Below are 25,515 nucleotides of genomic sequence, written 5' to 3'. Positions count from 1 at the left end.
AAACATTTCTTTCTAAAGTGCACAGTTTATGAAATATTCGACCGTTCCGGGACTTTTGGGACACCCTGTATATTACAAAAATATTTGTAAAAAATATTAAAGTTAAAAATATAAATAAATTTAATAAAATTTAAAATAATGTTTATTCGAGAATTAAGAAAGAAAATTTTAAATATCGAGAATTATACATTATAATATATAATATAATTATACATAACAATTCCAAATGTCATAGCACTATAGATGACATTTTCAAAAAATTTAAAGATGTATAAAATTTCTGTAATTTATGGAACTGTGTGAAAAAAGAATATATCTCAAGCTTATTTTAATTGTAAAATCTAAAATTGCAATCATTAATATAACATCCTTTCTTCTATTTTTAATACTTTAACATCAATTAAATCTTAATAATATAATAACTTGTATAATAACTATAATAACTTGTTGTATATTTGAACGAACAGTATCGATTGATACAAGAGCTGCATTGATTAAATCTGTATCCTTTGCGATAACTTCATCAAGATCCGCACTTATGCGATCTACACAATTAATGAACATATCTTTGGATAACGAATTGAGAACTTTACAAGTATCCGTTTGATTCAAAGCAAGAGCTACCTTAGCTTTTTGCGAAAAAGTAATCATGCCCATTGGATGATCATATGACAATCTGTGGATGATTGGACTAATAAACCCAATAGAATTGATCGTGACTTTTTTACAGACATCACTTAAATTCAATCAGACAGAAATAAACAAATTAAAAAAGATTGACAGCAATTTATTTCGCATAATATTGTATAAATAAAAATAAACTTTGTCGTTAAAAAAACATAATGATTCTTAAATTAGTATTAAATAATTATTTCTAAATATTTTTAAATAGATCAGATGATTCTTACGGAAAGTATCGACGAATAATGATAGCTGCTGGTTTCATTTCTTCAGCAAACCGTTTAAGATGCTTAAACTATCATCCATTACAAACAATAGTCCAGATTGCTTGTCTTTAGCCAGCTTAAGTATTCTTTCTGTTAAATCTGTAACTTGTGTTGAATATCTATAATGAAAATGTATACAATATATATACTTATATAAGGTAACAATTAAAAAATTACTTAAATTATTCGGCTGTTTTTTAGTAAAACTGAAAAAATCAAACAGTTTCGAATAGGAAATTTTAAAATTTGTCATTTTTATTAGCATATAGTACAAAAATTATGTAAACATTTTGATAATAAAATTTTACATTTGAAAAGAGGAGATGTAGAAAACATAATAGATAAAATTTGATTATCAAACAGTTTGATTTTTTAAATTCTATCCATTTTAAATAAACCGAGAGAGAATAATTTCAGCAATTTCCTATCACCTTCTATGAATTTTATAAGAAAAACATTCTTTTCTGTGTTATGTATATTTTTGACATATTATCTTACATATACACGCAGATTTTATTTAAGTAATTGATAAAAATACTTTACCCATACTTCTTTCAACTTTACTCTCGTTTACTTTTGTGAATATCGATCGTATATTTCTACGAGTGGATAAATTACAGAGGACATATTGGTTGGTCGTATTACAAAGTGAACCGTAGAACAAGTGTGTATTATGATCTTCGCGATCCAAATTCAGACAAATTTCGCGATTGGTGAGGAACCATAGAAGCACTAAGATCTTTTCATATCAATATCTTTTTATGTCATTCTTTAAAAGAACCTCACCATTCACCCATTTCCATCTTTGGACATAATGATACATCCCTATCTCTTTTGGATGCTTGCCACGGCCCTATTTAGGGTTCATCCGCCACTGCTATTTGGCACAGTGGGGATTTTAGTATTTACTAGAGGGATCTTGGGGGATGTGGTCACTCTACGGCGTTGTGCTCGTTGTGCCGTTTCTTACGGAAGGCCAGTCGGAAGCTAGCATGCAGTGTACGCGAATACCTCCACTGGCACTTATTTGGTCAGCGAGGGACCTTTTCAAGGATCCTCTATGGCAATCGGCATTGCATCCATCGAGCGAGATACCAACATTGCTCTGGAGTCGTATATCACTGTGTTAAAAAGCAGCATTAGGTGTGAGGTCTGGATAGCTCAGTGGTTTAGAGCAGTTGCCCGGAAAGCGAAAAACTCGGGTTCGATTCCCGACCCAGCCACTTGCACCTCACATATTTTTCTAGTCCACGAATATTGTTTTCTAATAATTATTCGGCTGAAGAGTGTGTGAATGCTCTCTCCACATATGCGTCCATGCCGTTGTCACGGATGGATTCTATCACTCTTGACCAAATGGGTATAGACACATCTGACCTCCTCGCACATACATCTCTATCTTTTCTCACCCATTTCTAGTTGTTAAGAATTGTACTTGGTCTCGCCTCGAGTAAAAGAGATTAAATTCCTTTACTGAAAAGGGGATCACCAAACGAACGGTCGAAACAGAGTATTAGCGACCCAATTACCTGTTTTCGGGCCTTAAGTTCGTTCGCCTCCCGTTCACCTCCTACTGTGCGACTTATGGAATATATTATTGTTACGCCTATCTTTCTCTAAGCCTGGACGTAACATAAGTGATATTTAAATAATCAGAATATGTAGATATACTCTGAAAAAATTTCTAATTTTTATATAATAAATATATTTTTTTATTTTTACATAATAAATATAATTATATAATAAATTTTATGTAACTATTTTTCTTAAATTAAAACAAAATATATTGACAATGCATTTTTCTATTATTATTTTCAAAATCAAAATATATATATTTTGTCTTATATGTTATTTATATTATATTTTATATATTTTATCTAATTCTGTCATTTTCTTCAATATGAATAAAGTCTTTGCGTTTAATATATTTGCTAAATGATCAGACTTGCTTTGGCAGCTTCGCCTTCGTTCCATGTCATTTTAGCGAAAGAAAATATTAATCTCTCATTATTGATTAATATGTCTCTCTCTTTCTCATCATCTTTCATCATTTTTGGACTCGCTAGATTCACAAGAAAACATTATATTTAGGTTTCTCCTTGTGTAACATCATTACAAGAAAGTGAATTAATGCTCTCTCTTTCTTTTTTTACGATAGAAATTACATTTATTATAATTATAATTAATTTATATAATATTTAAGGAGCCTGAGATAATTCCATTTATAATATATTAAGACAGAATCGTTTAGAAAATAATTATATTAAGCAACAACTTGAAGAGGATAAGTTTGTGATAAATTTACCATTTTTTACAAACGAAAGGCCTCTTCTTCTGGCAATCCAGATCAATAAAAACTGGGATTGTATGCTCTGCACATAGATGTCTATCGAGAATCAGACCATTTCCTCTTGATAAAAATCACCATTTTTCGATGATGATAACACGGGATGACCATCCAATCAAGGTGAATACGAAGTAATGTTCGATTTTTTTGACAGTAGCGTAAATCCCGATAAAACCCATGTGCAATCGATACTATCGACACAACGACCATCCAACCATACGCTCTCCAAAGCTATCAGTCACAGGAGACAATTTATTTAAATTTCATACGAAAGTGTATTGTGTGTCACAGTTGAATATACCAAAGTTACATCGTGTACGAATTTATCTTATGAAAAAGTACAATTTCTAATATACAGAGAAAGTTTTGTCATTTTATGAAAGTGCAATTCAACATAATTAATGACGCAAATTAAAATTTCCGAGATTGTTGCCCATCGACAAAGACACACTATTGCCCTCGATAATCTTCTCTGTCCTTTAAAATTGTAAAGTATTCTATACATGTTAAAAAAATGTTAATGCCGCTATAATACTTATCTAAGCGTTAGATTAATGTATCGATCAATAAATCGAATTTTATTTTGACTGTCATAAAAAATTGTTTTCAAATATCTTATTTTTTAAGTAAGTAATGCATACTAATTGTAAGATATCCAATGCGCGATGAGAAAAGATGCGAAAGGAAGTAAGTACAAAAGAAACAACGTTATAATGCAATTGTGATAATGCGAGTCGTGCCATCTGCGTAACTTTTAATGAAAACAGCTGATTAAAAGTTGTATCATGGTAGAAATTATTGCGGATTCATTCTCATCATTCCTCTGATTATCTGCAATCTGCCAAGCGGGATAGTCTCTAATCATCAAGGATCCAATATCGATGTATCCCCTTTTTTCCCGTATCAATTCAGGTCCAGTTACTGATGGAATCCTTCCTCTGACCTCCTATCCTATCGTCGTATCCTAAATGATCATAATGCGAATAAAATTTGATGTCGATTAATTAAGAATTGAGGATCGCAAAGTTCACGTGTTGTATAAAATTTTTAATTTCGATTAAATTTATTTTATGTTATTAAAAAAAACGCATCTGATTTTAAAATTATAAGATCAATAAATTTGAGAAATTTTATCTTTTTATGCTTGAAAAAGAGAAAAGTGAAATGAACGATAATTTGATAACATCCGTACGAGTCAATCCTTCGTGTCCTCGTCGAATACCGCCAATGTGCTTCCGGTATCCGTTTCCGTCTCGCGTGTTAGAGGATCCGGCAAGAATCCGTCGTATCCCATTTCCTGCTCTTCAGAAACCGGGAAAGGATTTAGGTGTCCGTAAATGGGACAGATTGACTGCGCTTCGTTCCACGGAACTCGTTTGCCAATCACGAAAAACTCCCATTGAACATCTTCGTTTCCATTTTCCATTTCATTAACGTTCCCCGGAATGTAGGTGAAATGATCCACGATTCGATCGCTTGACATTCCTATTGAAAGTATCGTTCACTTTTATCCGTTCTTAAAAGACGATTCAATTCGTCTAAAGTGGGTTTTAAAATCTCCTCGAGATGAGCACCCAATCTTTCGGTCAAGTGCCTTCGATCCAAAATTATCTCGCAAATATATAACAATTCTTTTTCCCTTTATAATTCCAGTTTATAGCCATTTTATATGATATCAGAATTATTGTTATATAAACTCAGATATAAAATATATGCGTTTGTAAAACTTACATTTATAAAACACATTATTTCAAACGTAAGTTCTTACACATGTAATACGTATTTTTTGTGATATAATTTTGTATAACTAATAAACTTTTTTAATACTAAATTTTTTTTTAATCTGAAAAATGTTCGAATGGATTTTTACAAGAAATGTTAAATGATCTCGATTTTATCTATTCAAAAAGTCGTAGCTATCCCAAAGATATAAATAAGTTAAAAAGCTCTCGAAATTATTTGTTATAATAAGTACGAACGCCGATATTGTAAATGTATCAAAGAGAACGATGTATAAAGCGGAGAATTTATGCTCGACTGAAAGGTCGATTTGGTCGACTCGGAAGTTGATGCTGTTCAAAACGCATTCGGACCATTAACGAGATGACGGCGACTGTAATGAGCGTCACCAATCGGCTGGTAACGCGCGTGATAATGGCAGCTCGACGTACGCACGATCTTCCTATTCTCGTGTTACGATATGTCCTCATAATTCAATTATTTTTCAACAAATTATTTGTCTAATCACAATTTCCCCTTTTTCTCTCTCTTTTAGTAATTAATAATGAAATGAAAAATTGAGCTCAAAAACTGATACTGTCCACGATTTAATCCCATCGATTACTCCTCTTCGAGTAATTAATGCAAGATATAAGGATATACAAAAAGAATCAGAAATGCCACATCATAATAGCAGATTTCTAAAATCATTTGAAGATTTTTATTCAGTGAAAATGTCAAGGAAGATCACCATTTTTTGTAAGTTTCCAATTTTTTTATCATCACATATCTTTGTATGTAAGCCTCAAATTAAAATACTACTAAAATCTACCTGAAATTACTTGAAAAATGTAGTTTATTTTTTAACTCTCTCTATAAAATTTATTTTGCGAGAAGCCCTTCTTTTTTGAATCGCTTATAATCCGGAAATTATTGACATCTTGACATTTTTACTAAAAATTGTCTATAAATGCGGTAATTGTCTACAAGTGGGACATCCTATGGAGAGAGAAAGCACATACATATACAACGCACAATAGTTTTATAACGCTATGAAATATCACCTGCTTTCCAATAATCATCTTTAATATTACGCAAATTTTTTACAAATATAAAAGTGTTCTTTTCCAAATTTTTAATAATTGCGAAAGTGAATTTTTTTATAATTAATTTTAAATAATTTGAATTTATAGATTTAATTTACAATATTCAACTTTACTTTGTATGACGAAGAATGCAATATGTGAATATAGAATAATTAAATCTTGGTAATTTGTCTCGAATATATTTTATTATACATACATTATTGAAAATATATACATGGTAGACTGCAGCTTTTCGAAGCAGCGAAGTGTCGATATAATTAGCTACATTCGTATGCGAATCTGTTTATTTCTTTTTCCTTTTGTTCGACGACGCCCTCTCGACAGCCAGCGTCATTCGAGGTTGTCGGGAGGCACGTGTAGGCCGACACGTGTAGACCATGGATGTTGTACGTGAAACATTTTTTGGAGTTTGTTATTTCTTAAAACAGCTGATTGATAACGGCCGATCCGCCCGATCCGATCGACCCGGCGAATCGTCCTCGGTTTATCATGACTATTACAAGACCGATCCGTCAATCCGTCGATACACGCAGCGGATATCAGGATACTTTCGCTGACTTCGATTAATATCTGAATCTTTATCTCTTTCTCTCTCTACACACATGCACACACACATACTCACGTACACCCTCTCGCCCTTTCACTCTCGCTCGCGTTTTCTCTTTCTCTCTCTTTTTCTTTCTCTTCCTATTCACAGCCTTCCTAGTCAAACTTACTCAGCCCTCCCTCTTGCACAGCCAAACATTTACTCGATCATTCGGCATCAACGCTTGGATCTCTTATTTCCTTAATTATCGTTACAACACACGATTCAAAAAACGGTGACAACTGCGGATTATTATAATTAATTAAATTGTAAGTGGCGATCATCGAAAGTGTGTGATGGTACTTTGTCTCTTCTCTCAGAAATTCAAGCGAATGTCGTTTATCTGAAAATCGTCAAAGCAAGTTCCGCACACCTAGATCAAAGGGTATTCCCGACAGCCGACTCTTATCAGTTATCAAGCTGCGCGACTTGTTACACAGCAAACGCAATGTAATTAACAATGACAATAATGATGTCCCGATCGATCAACGACGACTATAATAAACGTCTTCGCGAGCTACCCTCCGGCGATCACCATCGCGGCCTGCCCTAACTGACATCCGGATGCCGAGTTAAACCTTGGTTCAGCCAAACATTCTATACGAGTGTTACAATCTGTCGCGCAACGAACAGACAACAACAATTTCACCGGATACACAGAGTCATTAATCTTGTAACATTTCAGGCACTGCGATTGACTTTGTATTTTGAGTTTAACTCGCGCAAATCCAATGGCAAGTAGGCGCTGTCAATCGGGAATTCTCATTTCTCTGCTTTCAGCTCGTAGGAGAAATCGAGTCCCGAAGTGTGAGATACGATTCGCGTCCGGAGGAGCTCGAAAGAAAAAACGCAAAGGATACGCTCGTATCGATATTCGCGAGAAGGATCGGAAAACTTTGCACGGGTGCGGGTAGCGTGTGGTGGTGTGTATGTGTGTTTATGTGTGTGTGTGTGTGTGTGTATCCTGCATCATTGCGGTTACGTAATCGTACATCGCTTATTAATTATTAACCTGACTTCAAACGAGACACGTTTATAATGATCACGTTACTCCCCTAGGGATGACATGCAGCGTATAAAACATATCTTATCTATATATTTATTTACTGTTGTTTACATATATATATATATATATATATATATATATATATATATACATATATATATATAATATATATATATATGTTGCCGCATCCGTTATTTCTGTTACACGCTATATATTCAATATATATATATGTATACGCGGTACGTTCCTTACGTGCTACCAAAGGATTAACAATCGGTACTTCATTGTTCCTTTTCCCTCTTCTCGACGCTTCTCTTAAGCGCAACGACACGCGCCGTGTCGCTATATCAGCCGGATATACCACATTCGCGATTCGCGAATCAAAGATAGAGGAAGGAAAAGTGTTGAGATGCGTCCGACGGATATTGCACTTCGAAACTGGACCGCTTAAAAATATCGCGTTTTGGTCTTCGACCGGCCATTAACGCGTCCAAAATGCGTCCTCGGCGTCTCCTCTCGAGTAAAAATCTGGCAAGAGTACACTTCTAAAAATATAGCCAATGCTTGTGTATATATGTGTACGTATGTATGTATATATGTGTATATGTATGTGTCGGTATGTGTGCGCCTGTGTGTTGTCTCTTTTATATTCAAAATAAATTTTGTCGATTCCGAAACCCAAATTTGTTTCGTCGTGAGAATTTTCGGCGAAACTACGCAGTGTAGAATTTCCTCGTGTACATCATACAATCAAATGGAAAATATGACCCATATATATATGTATATATAAATATATATGGGTTATATTTTCCCACGATCTATTCGCAGCCTCGGTAAACCATATTTAACGTTTCGCGTCTTGAACTGCTCACCTCTCGCCTGCAAAGGTCCCGCACAAGTCGGTTGCTTCATCGAACAATATATACCGTGACCCAATCGAAAGATTGCGTGTCGATCTTACGATCGAACTTTACGAGCACTTGGCCAAAGTAGTTAAATGTTTTTCTTTTGTTTGTTTTTCACCATCGGGCACATCGTCACTGTAGTCACGGAGTATCCAGGATCCGGTTGGCTAAGCTCGCCGAATTGTTCTTCGCGATACCCTCGTGGCTTTATGATACTGCCGCCATTCCGTTTTTATATAACCTAGGCTTAAAAAGTAAAAAACCAGCCAGCGCTGTTCGCCGCCAGCTCGAAGTTAATCGGTTTAACACATTAACGCTTTGATTCGTTTTTGTCAGTCTGTGCTCTCCTAGTCCATGACAAGTTATAAAAAAAAAAAAAAACGATAATAAAACAGAGAAAAGAAAAATAAAAGAGAATAGATGTCCGGGCTGTCGAGGAGAAGTAGTTACGTTTACGTGGGACTCGAAGGTACGATTCGCGGACGGAATATCGTCTGCCCGCGAATCGATGTAAAATGCATCTTTCGCGTGCCACTGCTAAGCTACGCCAGCAGCAGTGGTCGAAGTCGAGACTCGAAAGATGATCAATCTGTCGATCATCTTTCTCTCTCTCTCTCCTTCTCACTCTGTCTCAAGTGTCCATAATCACAATGTGTCAAAATTTCCGTCGTTAAAATCGAATTGTGCGCCCTTAATGCGAAAAATTCCGCGACACGCGTTCTTTTTCTTTCTTTTTATAAAAGGAAAGAAATTCATAGGTATCGCTCGGTAATCACGCGTACACGCGATCCGTTAATACTTTTAAACAGACACCGAGAAGAAACATTTTCACCGCACATATTTTATCGGTGCATATGTCTACGTTATACGATAAACGAGAGTAATATCCTAAATATCATTACGACGAGATTCGATTCGCGATTGCTACACCGTATTTGTTTTTTTTTTCTTTTTTTTTCGTTTATCAATAGCATTATAGGCAGTGTTCGTTGAGAAACTGCTACAATTACACATTGAGATGTGTATGAATGTGAAATTCGATTTCTGGATACAATTGCATACATTATGCTCAACTCCATTGCTCCTAAAACTACCGTTTTTTTTTCTTCCTTGCCCCATTGGTAGTATCCGCGCGGGTGCTCATTAAGATATTTATAAGACATTTACGCGTATCTTAAAATAAGTATCTCGTGTTTATCGAGCAACATAAATCGATAAACTTGCTCGCGCAGCGCTAGGAAAATACGCGTCCGAACGCTAATCAAAATAAGCTACACGCTTTTAAATATGTACGCTCAGTATAAGCGTGAGTAGCTCAAAAAGTACGCGTATCATTTCTTTTCGCGTGACAAATGTCCGCACTAAATGAAGATCATAGAGAAACGATAGTATCGTTAAAGGAAACCTGAGAATTTCTTTCCTTTGCAGACTAATTTTCTGCACATAATATAATACCGAGTAACGATGCACATACTATGTCGAGATAACGGAATACAAATAGAAATGATAGTAAAAATAGTAGTAACAGCGGTAGTAATAGTAATAGTAATAGTAGCAGCAGCAGCAGAGGTCATAGTGGTAATTGCAGTAGTAGCATCAGTGGCTATGTTGATGATGGTGACATACTTCACTCGTTGCGTATCGGAGCTCGAATCGATTTAACGATTTGCGATTGATAACGAGTCCCCGGTCCTCACTTATCAATGCGTGATAGGCAACCAGAACGCTCCTCCGGTAACCACGAGAAAGAGAGAGAGGTCCCATAATCGCCGTAGCTGGCGATCACCGATAAAGGTCCACTATAATCCCTCGTGGATATATATCGGACGATTTTTACTTCGGAGTTAGGAGTTGAAGGCAAAATCACAGAATGACGCAGCACCGACAGTATCGTTGTCGCGAGGCTCCCGCGCTGGGTGGCGGAGTCGGCGGTGCGAAATACGCGTGCACCTTTAAGTTCGGTAGATGGGCCTAAAATAATACAAACGATAACTCAATCTCTGTAAATTAACAACTAAAAAACTAGTTGACGACTAGTTTTCACGAGCAAATAAATTGCAATTAGTATATGATTAGTATATGATCACGATTTGTTCGTCAAAGCAAATGAGAAAAGGACGAGTCTTTAAACTGTACTGTAGATCACAGTAATTTATCTACGATGATGTACTGTAAACCACGCAAGTTCCTTATAAACATGATTCATCCTAGGCGGAAAAAGCAATATATATACTCCACAACCGGACGGAGTATTGCAATTATGCGGGATTGTACTTTTTGCAGAATGCACGATCTATAATTTATAAAGAGTTGCGTGATACGCACGCTAACGTAACAATTCCGCGGCCGCGGGATCACTTTTTCCGCGTAACGCCATGAAATATAATAAAATGGGAAACAGTACTCTGAGTTTACGTATGCCCTCTCTGCTAATGCGTAGGCAGTCGTAAAGTTCAATACGTTCAAGATTGTGACAGGCCTGCATCAGATGATTCAGACCATCGTCCGAGATGTTCGGGCAGTTGTCCAGCTCCAAGACAGCTAAGTGCTCGGCCGCGCACGGGGACAGTGCGATTTGTCGGAGGCCTTCGTCGGTGATCAGTTCGCAATGCGACAGACTCTGCGCGCAGAAATGGCAAATGCGATAGCCATGTGTTTTTATTAGAGCTCTCGATAACGCGGTTCGATAAAACCCGCAAACACTAAACACATTTTGTACCTAAACAGATGCGGATGCTTGATCATTACTCACTAGTTTCTCCAATCTCGGACAACCCATCGCCAAGTGTGTTAGGGTGGCGTCGGTGATTAAAAGGCACTCTTCCAGATCCATCTTCTCGAGCAATTTGCAATTCTGAAAGTCGACTTGGATAAATTTCGTGTTGCAAGTAAAATTGGAATAAACGACAATCGGCGATCAACTCACTCTCGCGAGGGCCTGAAAGCCCGTATCCGTGAAATGGGTGCACGCGACGCACTCGAGTATATTGAGGAGTGGACAGTGTTGTGCCAGGCTAATCAACGTCGCGTCCGTTAAATTGGGGCAATTCGACAAGCAAACGTAATGCAACCGTGGACACCGTTCGCTAAGTTCTCTGACTCCATCGTCCGTTATATTCTGCAACAAGGATTCTGAAGTGATTTTTACTTACTATACTGTACTATAATGCCCGAACAATGCTCATTAAATCGTATCTCTCGATGCAAATTTAAAATTAAACATATTCCACGCAGAATGTTTGTTATCGACGGAAATATATACAGATAATTGGAATTTTCTTTTTTTACTTTAATACATCTCGCTTGACAAGTAAAAAGCTTTAGTATTTTTTGCACAAGCGGATGCTATATTAAATCAAACTGCGGACTTTATTTCGCACCAACTTCTCTTTCAACTTTATCGGTTTAAAGGAAAAAAAAAATTCAATTCGTTTTAACGATACAAGAACGAGTCTTATCTCGAGAAAAATAGTAGCGATGTCTCGTTGGCGGCAGATTCATCGCGGCCACGGCGTCTGAGACGCGCAATTGCCTCTCTTTGCGTAACATGCGGATTTGTGGAGTCAATAAGATAAGTACCCTGCATTCGTGTAGATTGATCGCCTCGAGATTAGGACAGTTGCGCGCCAAACACATTACAGCCTTGTCCGTGAGCTGGCGGCATCCCTTGCTCAGGAAGCTACGGAGTTCCGGGCAGCCTTTAGCGAGCGCGTCGATCCCGTTGTCGGTGAGCAGCTCGCACCACGAGAGATTGATGTGAGTGAGCAGCGGACAGCCGGCCGCGAGATCCTTCAGAGACATGTCCGTTATCTCGGGACACGAGTCCAGATTCAGTCGCTGGAGCTTGGGACAATGACTGCTGAGGGCCGCGCATGTCGCATCCGAGATCCTCTTGCACTGGCTTAGATTGAGCTCCTCGATATTGGGACATGATTGGGCTAGAGTGCGCATAGAATTGTTGCCGATGCTCTGGCATCCCTTGAGCGAGAGTTGCCTGAGGAATCCGCCGCAACGCCTCGAGATATTTTCTATTACTGGTCCCTACGCACAAACATCCCCCGCCATCCATCGCTCACATTAATCAAAGAGAGTGATCGGCAGATCGATGGATTCGACTATTCGCCTCTTTGTTTTTATTTACCTCCACGTCTCGTTGAAAGTCGAAGAGATCGATTCTCTGCCAATTGGACCCATCGAGCGCTAATACGTTCCAGGCCTTGCTTACTTGGGCACAACGGCATAGCGATACGACATCGAGGTACGAAAAAATTCTGTTAATCACAGAGATTCGTTAGCACGTGTTATCGTGTTATACGTCTCGCGATTACTTTGCAAACGGAACAGTATGGACTCAAGCTTTTCGCGAGGCTAATAGGATATAATGCGTTTTACGTCTCGCATATTGGCGTAAATATCATGCTTGCGCCTTGGATGTAAAAAATTTTGAAGGATGAGAATAAATTTGCGGGATGTCGAATCAATTTAATATGAAAAAAATCTTCATAAAAAATATATAAAAAAAATTATTTGTAACATATATTTCTCTTTATTATATTATTGCACTTTGTAAAATACAAACACCAAGCAGGTACGATAAAATTAATTGTAATCAAACATAGGACGAATGTTTTATATTTCTTGATGTTATGCATCTTTCGAAAAGCAATCTATCGATAAATCTCGCCCCTCTTATAATCTAAGAATAATTTGCCTTAAGCCGACGATGTGTCATCGTACCTGAGTAGCAATTCTTTTGGCAGTTTCTTGTTAATCTGCGCCTCGTCATCGTGAAACACCCATGTTAGCTGCAACGAAAGACACGTGATTAAATACGACCGTGAATATACATGTATGACGAGGCGAACCGCGGTTGTGTTATCGCTCATGGAGCGACAAATGTTCACAAAGAGAAGCTGACATTCTGTCTCCGTTGTACACACACACACACACACACACACACACACACACACACGTAGGGAAGGGGATAGGAGAGGAAGACGGGGAATCAGAAGGAGAGGAGGCTTTTCATGACAAGACGGATGATGAGAGAAGAGGGGGGAGGGGGAGGAAAGACGCCCGCAGTAAAGATCTAAGCATTGGCACATGTCTGGGTAGAGTTCTCTAGATTAACTAACCTGCATGTAGGATTGCTTCATGGTAGTGACAGGGTTGTGAGTATGCGATTGCGACGTGTAATAACCGCCCTGATGATGATAGTGTTGTTGATGATGATGATGGTGATAATGGTGATGATAGGATGGATGCTGCTGCTTCCACCATTGTCCACCGGTACCGCCGCCTCCCTTTTCCGATTCCTCGACCGCCAGTACCCCTTGGCCCCCTCCTCCCACTCCTAATTGTTGGAGACTTACTTTTTTCTAAAAAACACATCCCACACATGTGTCATCGTCCCAATCGTCCCGTGATAAGCGGAATCGCGGCCTTGAACGGGTGTTTCCTCTTTCGTCGCACGCTCTCGAAATTGGGAGATTTCACGCAAGAGCGAGGGCTTATAAATCCGTAATCCTATATCCCAATCGCGTAATTATATAAAACACGTAAAGTCTACTTTAACTAGGATTTAAGTGAACCTAATCATGCCATATGGGTCTAAATAGTTGCACCGAGATACTTAATTTTCAGTTTTGCTTACCATCGGAATTATTAGCTATGATAATGTTGTTGTATGACAATGAATCGTATGATAATTTAGTGCTTAATATATCGAATTTGATTTTCATTTGCTTACAATTTCAATACTAATTGTAATGTGTAATCATCGTGATGTACCACCTCTAATAATTATGGCATATATTCTAAATTGTAGAAACACCACCTACGATACAGCTATGCGCATGATTTCCTTTCGCCACATACTAATCGCCAATTAATTCATCGTCGATCTCGGTGTGAACAATAGCGTATGCAAAGTCGGGATTTAAATGATGGCACGGTATTCTGATTGGAAAATGATACAACTGTTAATTCGCAGGTAAATGTCGTGTTTGAATACAAGCAAGCGCTGCCAATCACATGCATATACAGGGTGTATAAAAAGTACCGGGATGGTGAAATATCTCGAAAACTAAGCATTTCAGAAAAAATATTTCAGATAAAAGTTGTAGGATTTCAAAAGATCTATTTACTGGCGCTATGAGTTTAACCTTGGGTGGCTGCTATATTTTTTATTGCATATTTTTGTAGCTTATCTCGAAAGCTTTCCAAAACACTATAATTAAGTTAGTTTTCATTAAGTACTTTCCGAGTTATGAGGCTTGAAATCATTTCTTAATTTTACATAAACCGTAAAATATCTTGTAAAATATTCATTTTTCGATTACTTTACCTTAATGCTTTTATGTACAAAATAATGAGAGGAATCAATTGGTGTAAAGAAAACACATGGTTGTTTCGAAGAAAAAATATGTAATTGTTAATTGCAAATTAAACATTTTTCTTTACACCAATTGATTCCTCTCATTATTTTGTACATAAAAGTATTAAGGTAAAGTAATCGAAAAATAAATATTTTACAAGATATTTTACGGTTTATGTAAAATTAAGAAATGATTTCAAGCCTCATAACTCGGAAAGTACTTAATGAAAACTAACTTAATTATAGTGTTTTGGAAAGCTCTCGAGATAAGCTACAAGAATGTGCAATAAAAAATAGGGGTCCCATTTAAAAAATTCTAGGTGACCTTGCTCTGACCTTGGCGACGCCATCCAAGGTTAAACTCATTGCGTCAGTAAATAGATCTTTTGAAATCCTACAACTTTTATCTGAAACATTTTTTTCTGAAATGCTTAGTTTTCGAGATATTTCACCGTCCCGGTACTTTTTATACATCCTGTATATCTCATTAGTAGTATATCTCATTTTACACAAAAATTACACAAAAATTATTATAAAGGGATTTAAATATATATTTTAAATAGAGTATATCATGCACATTTTTCACTTATCTATAACGTCCACCAGTTTTGATTCATTAGGTTTGTCAAAGAAAAAAAAATAATAATCTCAGATGGAGAGACGACATGCTTTATGTAACAGACTGTACATTGATGCTTGATTAACATATATGCGATTCAACGTATCGCGACCTCTCATGTCCTTTATTAATTAGCGCGAAACATTTTTTTATCTCCGAGTATTTTGACTCTCGTCGAAAGGTATCATGCGATAGGAGAGTATGTCTCATTGCATTGTCAACGAGAGCTCGGCTCGTAAAACGCTCGATTATCAGGAAGTTAATAAAAGTGGAAATAAACCCGATGGCGAATCCATGCTGGATGCAAAACAGCACGATTGACAATAAACATTTGCAAGTGCAAGTTGTTTGAATGAATCTCAAATAGTTCCCCCTTTTACTTCTCGATGTAATGTCCGTATATTTCATGTATATCTCTATAATGCAATATAACACTTGATTGTACGTAGGATGAGAAATAATTAAAGATAACAAAGTTCCATTTCGCGACCTATATATTTAATTAAGAAATAATACAGAGAGATGTATAAAAAAATATGTGCTCGAATGCACATGATTAAAGATTATTTCGGAACGAAAAGATTATTTTTCCACTCTCGGTTGTTGCTTTTGCATATCCTTTTGTCCGCGATCAGCTGTTATAGCAGTATCTTGCCAATGTTAAAAATAAATCAATTGAACTCGCTAACGTTTGTGAAATATATATATATATATGAAAATGATCTATATACAATCAGAGAGCTTCTCATGTCGTATGGTCGTAAGGATAGGAAGACTATTACAATTGTAGGTCACGAAATTATAATTTCCAACTGTGTTTAACATTTATTTACTTAATGCCAATTGAAATGGAAAACTTGTTTCCTTTAATTTCTCTTTCGCGATCGGAAACAGGTTAAAATTGATATTTCATGCGAGGAATCCATAAAAAATTTGGAAAATCGATATATTTTGTATAATGCATAAACGCAGTCATGTATATATATATAACATCTGCTCGAAAGATATTTACATATGATAAATTTGACATATCACTCATTTTTTATTAATGGAATATGTAAATTTTTTAACGAACTTTGCGACATTGTCTGCATGAGGATACTCTCTCAATACATTTTTTTACACGTAACGTCAAAATTATCAACGTCACGATACATATAACATAAAAAAAAAAAATATAAATGCTTGATATGCACCTCTAATATCGTGCACGTAAAATTTATGCAAGTGCAAGTTATCTGAAATGTTTAGATAATTTGTCGAATCATTAATAACAATTCGTAGTTTTTTGGTCTCCCTCTTTCTCCCACTTTTTCTCGAATTTTCAAATCGATAAAATTTTCCAGTAAATTATTTTATTTAACGAATTCATAGAATTCATAATGCATAAGAATTTTACATTTCCGCGTTGAAAGTAAACGCACGCGAGGATAGATTTTATTCCGGTATGCGTTTCCGCCGGTTTCCACCAGAAATGATCAATTCGCCAGCGGATTTCGCGTGCGCGCGAGGATTTATTTCACTCGGGCCGCGAAATTGGGATACATCCTTTCGTCATTGTGCGCGTCCTTGAAATAAAGCCTAGAAGACATTTTTATCAATAACGACCGTATGCATAGATCGTGGGCGGCTCTTCAAACTTCCATGCCTTATCGCATAAAGTATGCAAGCGTTGCATACTTTATGCATAAAATTATACGAGGATAACGAGAGAGGCGACCGGTTCAACGATAGCCATCGATGCAACGAAGATACGCGATTGCGTTCGGCCTTAAACCGTAAAATACGAGCGCACAGCCTCGTGAATAATTGCGGCTCGTATAATCCAGAATAGTCCTCGGTGCGCAGCGAACGAAATAGCTAAAATAGCCACTGCGAAAGATCCGTTTTCATTTTATATTCCACCACGAATATTGTCTCATTCGGACATTACAGTTTCTCAGTTGTCGGTATTGGAACTTTGTATCTTCGAAGAGACCAAAGAGAGAGAAAGAGAGATAAATAGAAAGCTTAATTTTTCGCATAGCGACCACTTTTACGTCAAATGTATCTTTCACTTTTTATTAACGTTCAAAGACATCTATTCGATCGCGTTCTCTAACTCATGAATGAACTTTTAGAAGAAATATCTAAAACTTTTCGGATATAAATGTCGAAAAAAAAAATTATAAAGTAAATTTATTGCTAATCGACTAATTAAGATTTAGACCTTGCTTTTGTGTCTGTTACTGCAAACAAGCCAACGGCAATATACATGCGTCGTCACTTTAATAGCGTTATCGTTCACCGTGGATTTTCCTGTTAAAAGTTAAAGCACGCCTGCAAATCCCGAAGAGTCTTCTTAATAACTTTATTATTACTTAACTTTAAAATTATAAATTACCGCGAGGTATTTAACATCTTTCAAAACATTACATAATATGTAACATATATATAACATATATATAACATTTATATAACATATATATATGTATAATAAATATAATAGAAAATAAAATATAAATATAAGAATAGAAAGATATATAAAATTTGAAAAATTAACAAATTAAAAATTGACAAATTAAAAATTGACAAATTAAGAGACGTGTGAAGAGCTTCGACTGTCTTGGCTGTTTTCTCCGACGATGCGCTCGGTGCGTCGAATTCCGCGGGGGCGGGCGGACGGGCTCGAAAGCGGCAAAATAAACGGACATCGATTCGGCATACGCCTTAAATACACACACGTACGCACATACACGTACGCACATATTCGCACCGCCGTGGGATATAACGAATGCACCGCGCCGCGTGTTAAACACGGAAGACAAATAGCGGTACGCGCCGTAAATAAAGTGCGCAAATCGCGAATGACGCGACGTAACCTGGGGACGAGGACCCCCGCGCACGACGCCTCGTCGATACACGATTGCCTTCTATTATTCCTTATCTTTATCAGGGAGAGACTCCGCGAGAGAGAGAGAGAGAGAGAGAGCGAGCGAGCGGGTATCGCGGTCGCGAGAGATCAATGCGGTCGTCGAGAATCTCGCTCCGCTTCGCAATCGGAGGAGGGAGGGAGGGAGGGAGGGGGGAGGGGGGAGAAAAGAAACGAGGACGATACGACGAAAAAAGTCGTTGGGCGATAGCCTGATGACAAATAGCGCTTGGGATTCTCAGAATGTTTTTATTTGATTTTCTTATCAAATTGATTTTTTTTATATAAAAACGATACACACGAAATTAAATATTATTTAAAGATTTCGACTAATTTTGGATCAGCATTTAATTTTAATCAATTTTATCCTTTCTTTTATTCGCAGATATTGCACATATATCTTGTTATAGTTATCGCGTATTATTTTTATTACATTATTATTATTATTATTATTATTATTATTATTATCTTTAATAATTATATAGAACGATTGTGTGTATTTTTAAGATTTATATTTCCTTGCCGTCACATTTACTGTGGATGTAGGTTCAGTTTTTAACAGATTCCGTTGTGATGGAGCACACAATGCAATGTGACGTCATTTCGTGATGCGCACGTCCTACAATTTCTGTTTACGTGTGTCGACTAGGGCTACCTTTGCCATGATATTTTGCCGAGAGAGAAATGCCGTTCAAACGAAAATCCCTTTAATTCCTCCGACGTTATCCGATCCATAGATCACGTTTATGAGAACGAGAGAGAGGTGCGGGGAAGGAAAAAATTGCTCCATCTCAAATTAAAGATCGTCGAGATACGTGTCGAAAAAACACGAGTGCTTAACTATATCGATCGGAAAATGCACATGAGCTTGCACTTTTAGATATTTTACGAAAAGTTTTTCGTTTCTTGTTACAGGATTTCGTTGCAAAATTCCAAGAACAATGAAAGTATGCAAACTATTTGGCATGAAAAGTTGGGATATCAAGAGGAATCGCGCGTGGGTAAAATAGTTGTCTTTGAACGGAAGCGCCTCGGAGAAATTTCAGATTCCATTTATGTTCCATTGTATTTTTAAATAAAAATCGATTAAAATTTTATTATTATTAAAAAATTTATATCTTCCGCTTCAAGATATATGTTATTAATTCATATCTGTTTTTATATATTTCTGTTATCTATTATTTATTTCTCGTACTTTTTCTTCCTTGCTCTGATATCACAGATTGATATGTTATATATATACGGCTTAATAAAATAATAATAATTGATATCAAAGATTAATATCTGATAAAGATAAAGCACCTGATCTCACGAAGAAAAACAAATCATTTTAAAAATTCATATTTATAGCATTCTCTCTTTCTCTCTCTTTCTACGAGATATTAAATTAAATTAAGAAAAATTATGCAAAATCTCGATCGAAGGCTGAAATCGATGAAAATCGACAATGAAGAGGAGAAAGGCGCACTCAGAGACGGAGATATTTACGGTTCCCAAGTTAATAATAAGTTCTCAAGGGATACGTATAGATCGTCCGCGACCTCCATCTCGTTGCATCGCATTGTTAATATGCCGTTACAGCTTCTTGCCCTCGCGATAAATCGCATCGCTCGCTCGTCACGAGAAAGCGCGCCAACGATGCGGCCCTGAAGCGTGGACGCAGTCTCTCTATCTCACTAGAAAAAATATATCTATATAATATTTAACCTACGCAGCGTGTTAGCTAATAATACGCATCGCGATAAAAACAACACAAATAACAATATCTCTCGAGTTATTCCCGACAATTTGGCGCCCGTTCCGATTCGTCCACAATATTTACATGCAACAGCAAGATTGAAAAGTTCTCGAGGAAGAATTAATATCCAAGATTCTTTGTCACTGCACTCATACCTGGCGAATGTGAGAAGAAATGTACAGGGTGTCCCAGATCTAACCAATCAGCCGTTAATGGTGGATTCCTGAGATCATTTGGAAACGAAAATCTTAATACCAAAATGTTGAGGAAGATGTAGTTTCAGCGCTACAAGAGACTAAAGATTACCAATCGGCGCGTTACGTTCTCCTGTGCTCAGGATATAGCGCATCAAGGGGTCCGCGTACAACGCAATAATTTCGATATCGATAGAGGGATCAATATAAAATAAAAAGTAGGATTCTGCGATTGTGTCTTCGATGCGACAGTAGTTTGAACATTTTTATAAAGTCTTCCTCAACATTTTGGTATTAGAATTTTCGTCTCCAAATAACCTCAGGAGTCTGCTATTAACGTCTGATTCGTTAAATCTGGAACACCCTGTATACATGGTAGAGAACGTGTCATGTTTACATGAATTTTACGCACAAGAGAAGAGGGAGAGAGAGAGAGATGGAGAGCGCGACCTGATACGGATCGATCGGCGAAGTGTCAACATATCCGTTGAATTTTCTGGAATGAATGGATAATCGCCAGGGTCTCGTTCCGCGAAATCTCAGGCACCGGTGTGTCGATGGCCGAGAAAGAGAGAGAGAAAGAAAGAATCGTTCTCGTGACGACACGCGCCGATGCGTTCGTTGCTTCGTCAGCGCGCGCGCATCTCCTCTCCTCTCTTCTCCTTTCCTCTTCTCTTCTCTTCGGGGAATCACGAGAGCGCCGAGCGTGTTGCTAAGAAATTACATTCCGGAGAATCGCGAACGGTTTTGCCGTTTCATATTTCGGATAGACACCGTCCGGTGACGGAGGAAGCGCAACGTGATCGTCGGCGGCTCGCGAGAGAAGCGGGGGAGGCCGCGCGGGGGGGGGGGGGGTGACTTTGACAGATGCAACTTCCTCGAGTTAAATTTGTCGCCGATGTTTATTCGACGGCGCAATGTCGAGGAGGCCTAGATAGTTTTCGCGAATGAAGGGGCTTTCGCGAATTAACCTTGGCAGGCCGGTAGATAAATCAGCGAGACGCGTTATTTCGTTGTCGGATCCGAGAGAGGCGGGTTTCGCTTTAACGGTAGTTTAATTCGAGGCTTTACAGTTTGCGGGACGTCGCGATATTTGCGATGGGAGAATCGCGAAAAATGAATGAAACGGCGCGATTCCTCCTGCGATAGCTCTCGCTCGCGGGAAAAGTTTGCCCCCGAAATTCGCGAGGAACGGGAATTTATACCCACGTCCACCTTTCATCAATTCTAGGACATCCTGATACGTTCTTTTTAACCTGTGTACAAATTTTATCCTCTTCTCTCTCTCTTTCTCTCTCTCGCAAAGTCCAAACTTACGTGCGTCTCGAGTACAAGAAGCGCAACAGCAGAAATGCAGTTAAAAGGAGCATGTCGAGTTTTGAAACGTGAAAAAAGTCGGCGTCGACGAAGAAAGAAATGTTGAGAATATTAGACGAAGGAGGGAGGGGGGGGGAGATGGAGACGACAAAGAGTATATAAATCAATTTGATAAATTTGATGAGAATTCGGATTGAAGATTCGATTAAAAATCTCTGCTTTAATTGCGTAGTTTCAGAACCTGGAAAACTCTTCTCGCGACATTTTCATATTTTAATTATAATTTACACGTTTTATTTTTTGTCTAATAAAACGCTCGTAATCGGAGAAGCCCTGTCATGCGAGCCAATAACCTTTTGCAATTTATAACTCATGAATGGAGTAATAAAAATAGCAGAACAGATTACATTTGCCGAGATTGCAATAACATGATGTCACATTGAAACGTTTTGCTCATAACGTATGTACATCTTTTATTGAAAGCAAAGAAGCAAGAAAGCATAAAAGAATAAAAAAATTTGCATGTAAAACAGAATAGATTTATCAGAAAACATCTTAACGAAAAAATCTGAAAAAAAAAAAAAAATGTAATATAATTTTATATTTATTTAATTATGATTTTTATGGAGCTCATATAGATGTATGAATATTCAAGACAAATTATTATCGAATTAATAATTTACTTTTCACGTCCGAAAGTAATTTACTCGAATTTGACAGATAGCCGATGTGCGCCGTAATTTTATAAGAACGCAAATAAAGTCGCATAAATATCACGTATATAATATCTATACCACGCATACTTGTACATATCGGTTTTAAATCGAAAAACACACACTACGTACTTGGTGTAACGTGTGTTATCAATGTATCCGAATTATCTAACTCACACAGCGAGATAGCGAAGCAGCTTGTTAATAAGGACCCATTATCATTCTTATGAAAATCGACCGCATTGTTACGATACACAATCGCACGAGCGTCGTACTTTAAATTGGAAAAATAAAAATAAAAAATTACTAAAACAAACGCTCCAACAAAGAGACATACGTAATACGTATATACGATCTTCCACCCACATACGTACACACACACGCAACTCGTATACAAAATATTTAGTCTCCATCGGGAGATAGCGCGCTGCAGCCAGAGAACGCTAAACGAAAACACGGGCTCATTCACGGCTTCTCGCTTATCACTGTTGGGCACACATTGTTATCGAGAGCACGGCCACGCGCGCTCGTGTTTACGCTCGTTTCTGCGGGGACGCGCGCGCGATTTTCGGCGCGATGTCGTCGCGACGACGAGCGTCGCGTCGCGTCGCGTCGTGTCATCTCGTCCCGCCTCACCTCGCCTCGCCGTCGTCTCGTCCGAGAGAGCGACGTCCGACGCGCGCGCGAACGATGACGCGATGACTGCCGAGGAACATGGTTCGTCCGATCAGATTGGCAGTGTCGTGACCGTCAACGCGGTCGCTCGGCGAACAATGACGCTCATTGACATTCCGATCGCGCGTCGTCGTCGTCTCGTCGTGGTCGTGGTCGTCGTCGTCGTCGTCGATGCTCGAACGCCGCCAGAAACGAAGAACAAAGAGAATAGTAAGAGGCGCGCGCGGGGGAGGGGAAGGCGTGCATTTAACAACGAGAACGCATCGCTGGCGACGTAGCCACCGCTGGCGATTCTCGAGAGGGACGGAGAAAGAGAGAGGGACAAAGAGGTGGAGCGCGAAAAAGAGAGAAATAAAGAAAGATGGGGAGGAAGGACAGGAGGAAGGAGGAAAGAAAGGACAAAGGACGGAGCTGGCCGACTAGCTAGGCAGGCTCGCTCGGTTGCTTGGTTGGTCGATGAGAATATATACGTAACACGCACGCGAAGGAGATCCGCGAATGACAGCGTGTTGCCAGCCTGCCTGCCAGCCACGATAACGAGAGAATGCCCTGGCGCATGACGTCTTTACCACCGTCGTCCTTGCCGTAGGTCGTCATCGTCGTCATCGTCGTCATCGTCGTCGTTGTTGTCATCGTTCGTCGTCGTCGTCTTCGAGGATGTCGCGATCGCGACCCGGAATCGTGAGGGAGCGGAGACGAAGATGCCCATGGTGGCCGCCGCGCTTCGCGGAGGCCAGGGGAACGAATCAGCTGTTCGCCTCGGCAATGACAACATTGAACACGCACGACCCCCCCGGACGTGTGGCACTTCGACGCGCGTTTTCCACGGCCGCGTTTATCACGGCCGCGACGCTCGGGCCGACGCTCGTTTCGACTTACCTCGAGCCTGGTGCGCCCGGAGTGTATCATCCTTTTGCGTCGCGTTATTTTGCAAAACTTCCGGGAGTACCCGCACGGTGCAGTCGCAAAAAAAAAACGTCGCGCGGCCGAACGAGTAGCTACGCTTCGCGAGAGAAATGGCCGAGTCTACTGAATGCTCGACGAATGCGCGGAGCGCGGGGAGCGCGGAGGGGGGCGGCGGAGGGGAAGCGGGGGGGGGCGGGAGGGAGGCTGACGGAACGGTGCGCCGCCGCTTTCCGTCGGGCCCGCGGCGTACGACGCCCGGATTGGCCGTCCGCGGTCGACTTGACGACAGCGCGGCCAATCGGCGCTCGCGTATCCATTGTTTACACGCTTCCCATTGGATCGTTATTTTTGAGTAGGGCGACGGACGACGTGCGCTTTGTTGTGCGCGACAACGACGTCGAGAGAGGAGCCTGCCGCTGCTCCCGAGACAAAGGAGAGGTGCTGTCGCGCACCTGCAGTCGGCATTGCAGATGGCGTTGTTGTTGACGTAAATCAGCTGGGTCATCGGGTTACCCAGGGGTTACCGATGACGGGACGGGCCTTCCGCGTCCCGGATGAGCGCCAAGTTAAGATAAGGCGCGTGTTGCTAGGTTCGCCTTCGATTCGCGTTTTCGGTAGAGAAATAATCTCTGGTTGACCTGGATTCAATTGTGGTTTGACCGAAATATTTAATTTACGGTTGGAGGGATCGCGAGAGACGACACACGAGTATCTCGTCGAGAGTATCTCGTCGCGCGTTAGTGAAGTTTACTATCTAACAAGCAACAAGCTTCTCTCGTCAAAGCTATCAATTGGCAATAATTTTGCGATGACATAATAAACGCGAATAAATATAGAAATGTAGAATTTAATGAGATAGAATCATAGGTATAATTCATAGCTTATTCAATAACGTAGAGTGATATCATCGACGGCACAACAAAGAGAATGCGAATTACAATCGATGCTGAGTAGAATGATAAGCCTAATAAACACATAACATCATCGATTAATGTACCATAATGCATATAACACGTGTTCAATCACGTGTTAAAAAGATATTATTTTTCAATTAATGTATTTTGTATTTGAATATTATTACTAAAATATTTATATAAATATACAAAAGGCTATTATTTTTCAGTAAATTCATTTAGGATGTAAAATAAAAAAATATACTTGAAAATGTTACAGTAATTATATGTCGGGAAGGAGAGATTTAATTAAATGATAATCATTATTTAATTACATGGCTAATTATATAGTCAAAAAATCTCTTTTATAAAATTATAAAATTGATGCAAAAAAAAACAATTTATTCCTGTTTATTTTCCGCGTATTAACTTGGTTATATAATTTCAATTGAATCAAATATATTATTAAATGACAATCAATCGACGAGTTAAAATATCATTGTATTTTTCAAGTGTAAAGTTTAGTAGGTCGAAAGATGCGATATTATCGAAGCGTT

General features: G+C 38.6%; 1 protein-coding gene and 2 long non-coding RNA genes across 7 annotated transcripts; 1 reads left to right on the top strand and 2 right to left on the bottom strand.

Moving 5' to 3' along the window:
* Nucleotides 1-2,748: 2,748 nt before the first annotated feature.
* LOC145962738 (uncharacterized) lies at nt 2,749-5,617 on the bottom strand. Of its 2 annotated transcripts, none has more exons than XR_014435936.1 (5): nt 5,026-5,617; nt 4,487-4,779; nt 3,936-4,258; nt 3,253-3,525; nt 2,749-3,009 (listed from the first exon to the last, which is right to left on the bottom strand). It is a non-coding gene; the product is annotated as an uncharacterized LOC145962738 (long non-coding RNA). The 2 variants fall into 2 exon arrangements; XR_014435937.1 differs by having other exon boundaries at nt 4,047-4,258; nt 5,026-5,612.
* On the top strand, nt 5,313-19,639 carry LOC145962739 (uncharacterized). Its single transcript, XR_014435938.1, has 4 exons — nt 5,313-5,461; nt 5,570-5,772; nt 14,444-14,608; nt 19,438-19,639. It is a non-coding gene; the product is annotated as an uncharacterized LOC145962739 (long non-coding RNA).
* On the bottom strand, nt 6,286-24,206 carry LOC145962736 (F-box/LRR-repeat protein fbxl-1). Of its 4 annotated transcripts, none has more exons than XM_083084030.1 (9): nt 22,859-23,099; nt 13,752-13,994; nt 13,354-13,421; nt 12,758-12,887; nt 12,196-12,657; nt 11,543-11,734; nt 11,369-11,470; nt 11,021-11,236; nt 6,286-10,587 (listed from the first exon to the last, which is right to left on the bottom strand). In XM_083084030.1, exons 1-9 carry the CDS (start codon nt 22,895-22,897, stop codon nt 10,480-10,482), a joined length of 1,560 nt encoding a protein of 519 aa, XP_082940156.1. In that variant the 5' UTR covers nt 22,898-23,099; the 3' UTR covers nt 6,286-10,479. The 4 variants fall into 4 exon arrangements, with proteins under 4 accessions (XP_082940156.1, XP_082940157.1, XP_082940158.1 ...); XM_083084031.1 differs by lacking the exon at nt 22,859-23,099 and adding an exon at nt 24,039-24,206 and having other exon boundaries at nt 6,703-10,587; XM_083084032.1 differs by lacking the exons at nt 13,752-13,994; nt 22,859-23,099 and adding an exon at nt 24,039-24,206 and having other exon boundaries at nt 6,703-10,587.
* Nucleotides 24,207-25,515: the final 1,309 nt, after the last annotated feature.

This window comes from Camponotus vicinus, unplaced genomic scaffold, assembly GCF_025532165.1.
Source record: "Camponotus vicinus isolate PSW18456_S1 unplaced genomic scaffold, iyCamVici1.0 SCAF_12, whole genome shotgun sequence".
Classification (NCBI taxonomy): domain Eukaryota; kingdom Metazoa; phylum Arthropoda; class Insecta; order Hymenoptera; family Formicidae; genus Camponotus; species Camponotus vicinus.
Note: the sequence above shows the minus strand (reverse complement) of the source record. Positions and strands in the feature narration are given on the sequence as shown.

Bases quoted from the DNA above. Each gene is read 5' to 3' on its own strand.
- LOC145962736 (XM_083084030.1), bottom strand. From the start codon at position 22,897: ATGGAGACTAAATATTTTGTATACGAGTTGCGTGTGTGT. The intron at 13,422-13,751 runs GTTAGTTAATCT...CTTTCGTTGCAG, and splicing joins TGAAGCAATCCTACATGCAG to CTAACATGGGTGTTTCACGA. The intron at 11,735-12,195 runs GTACTTATCTTA...TCCTTGTTGCAG, and splicing joins TCAATCTACACGAATGCAGG to AATATAACGGACGATGGAGT.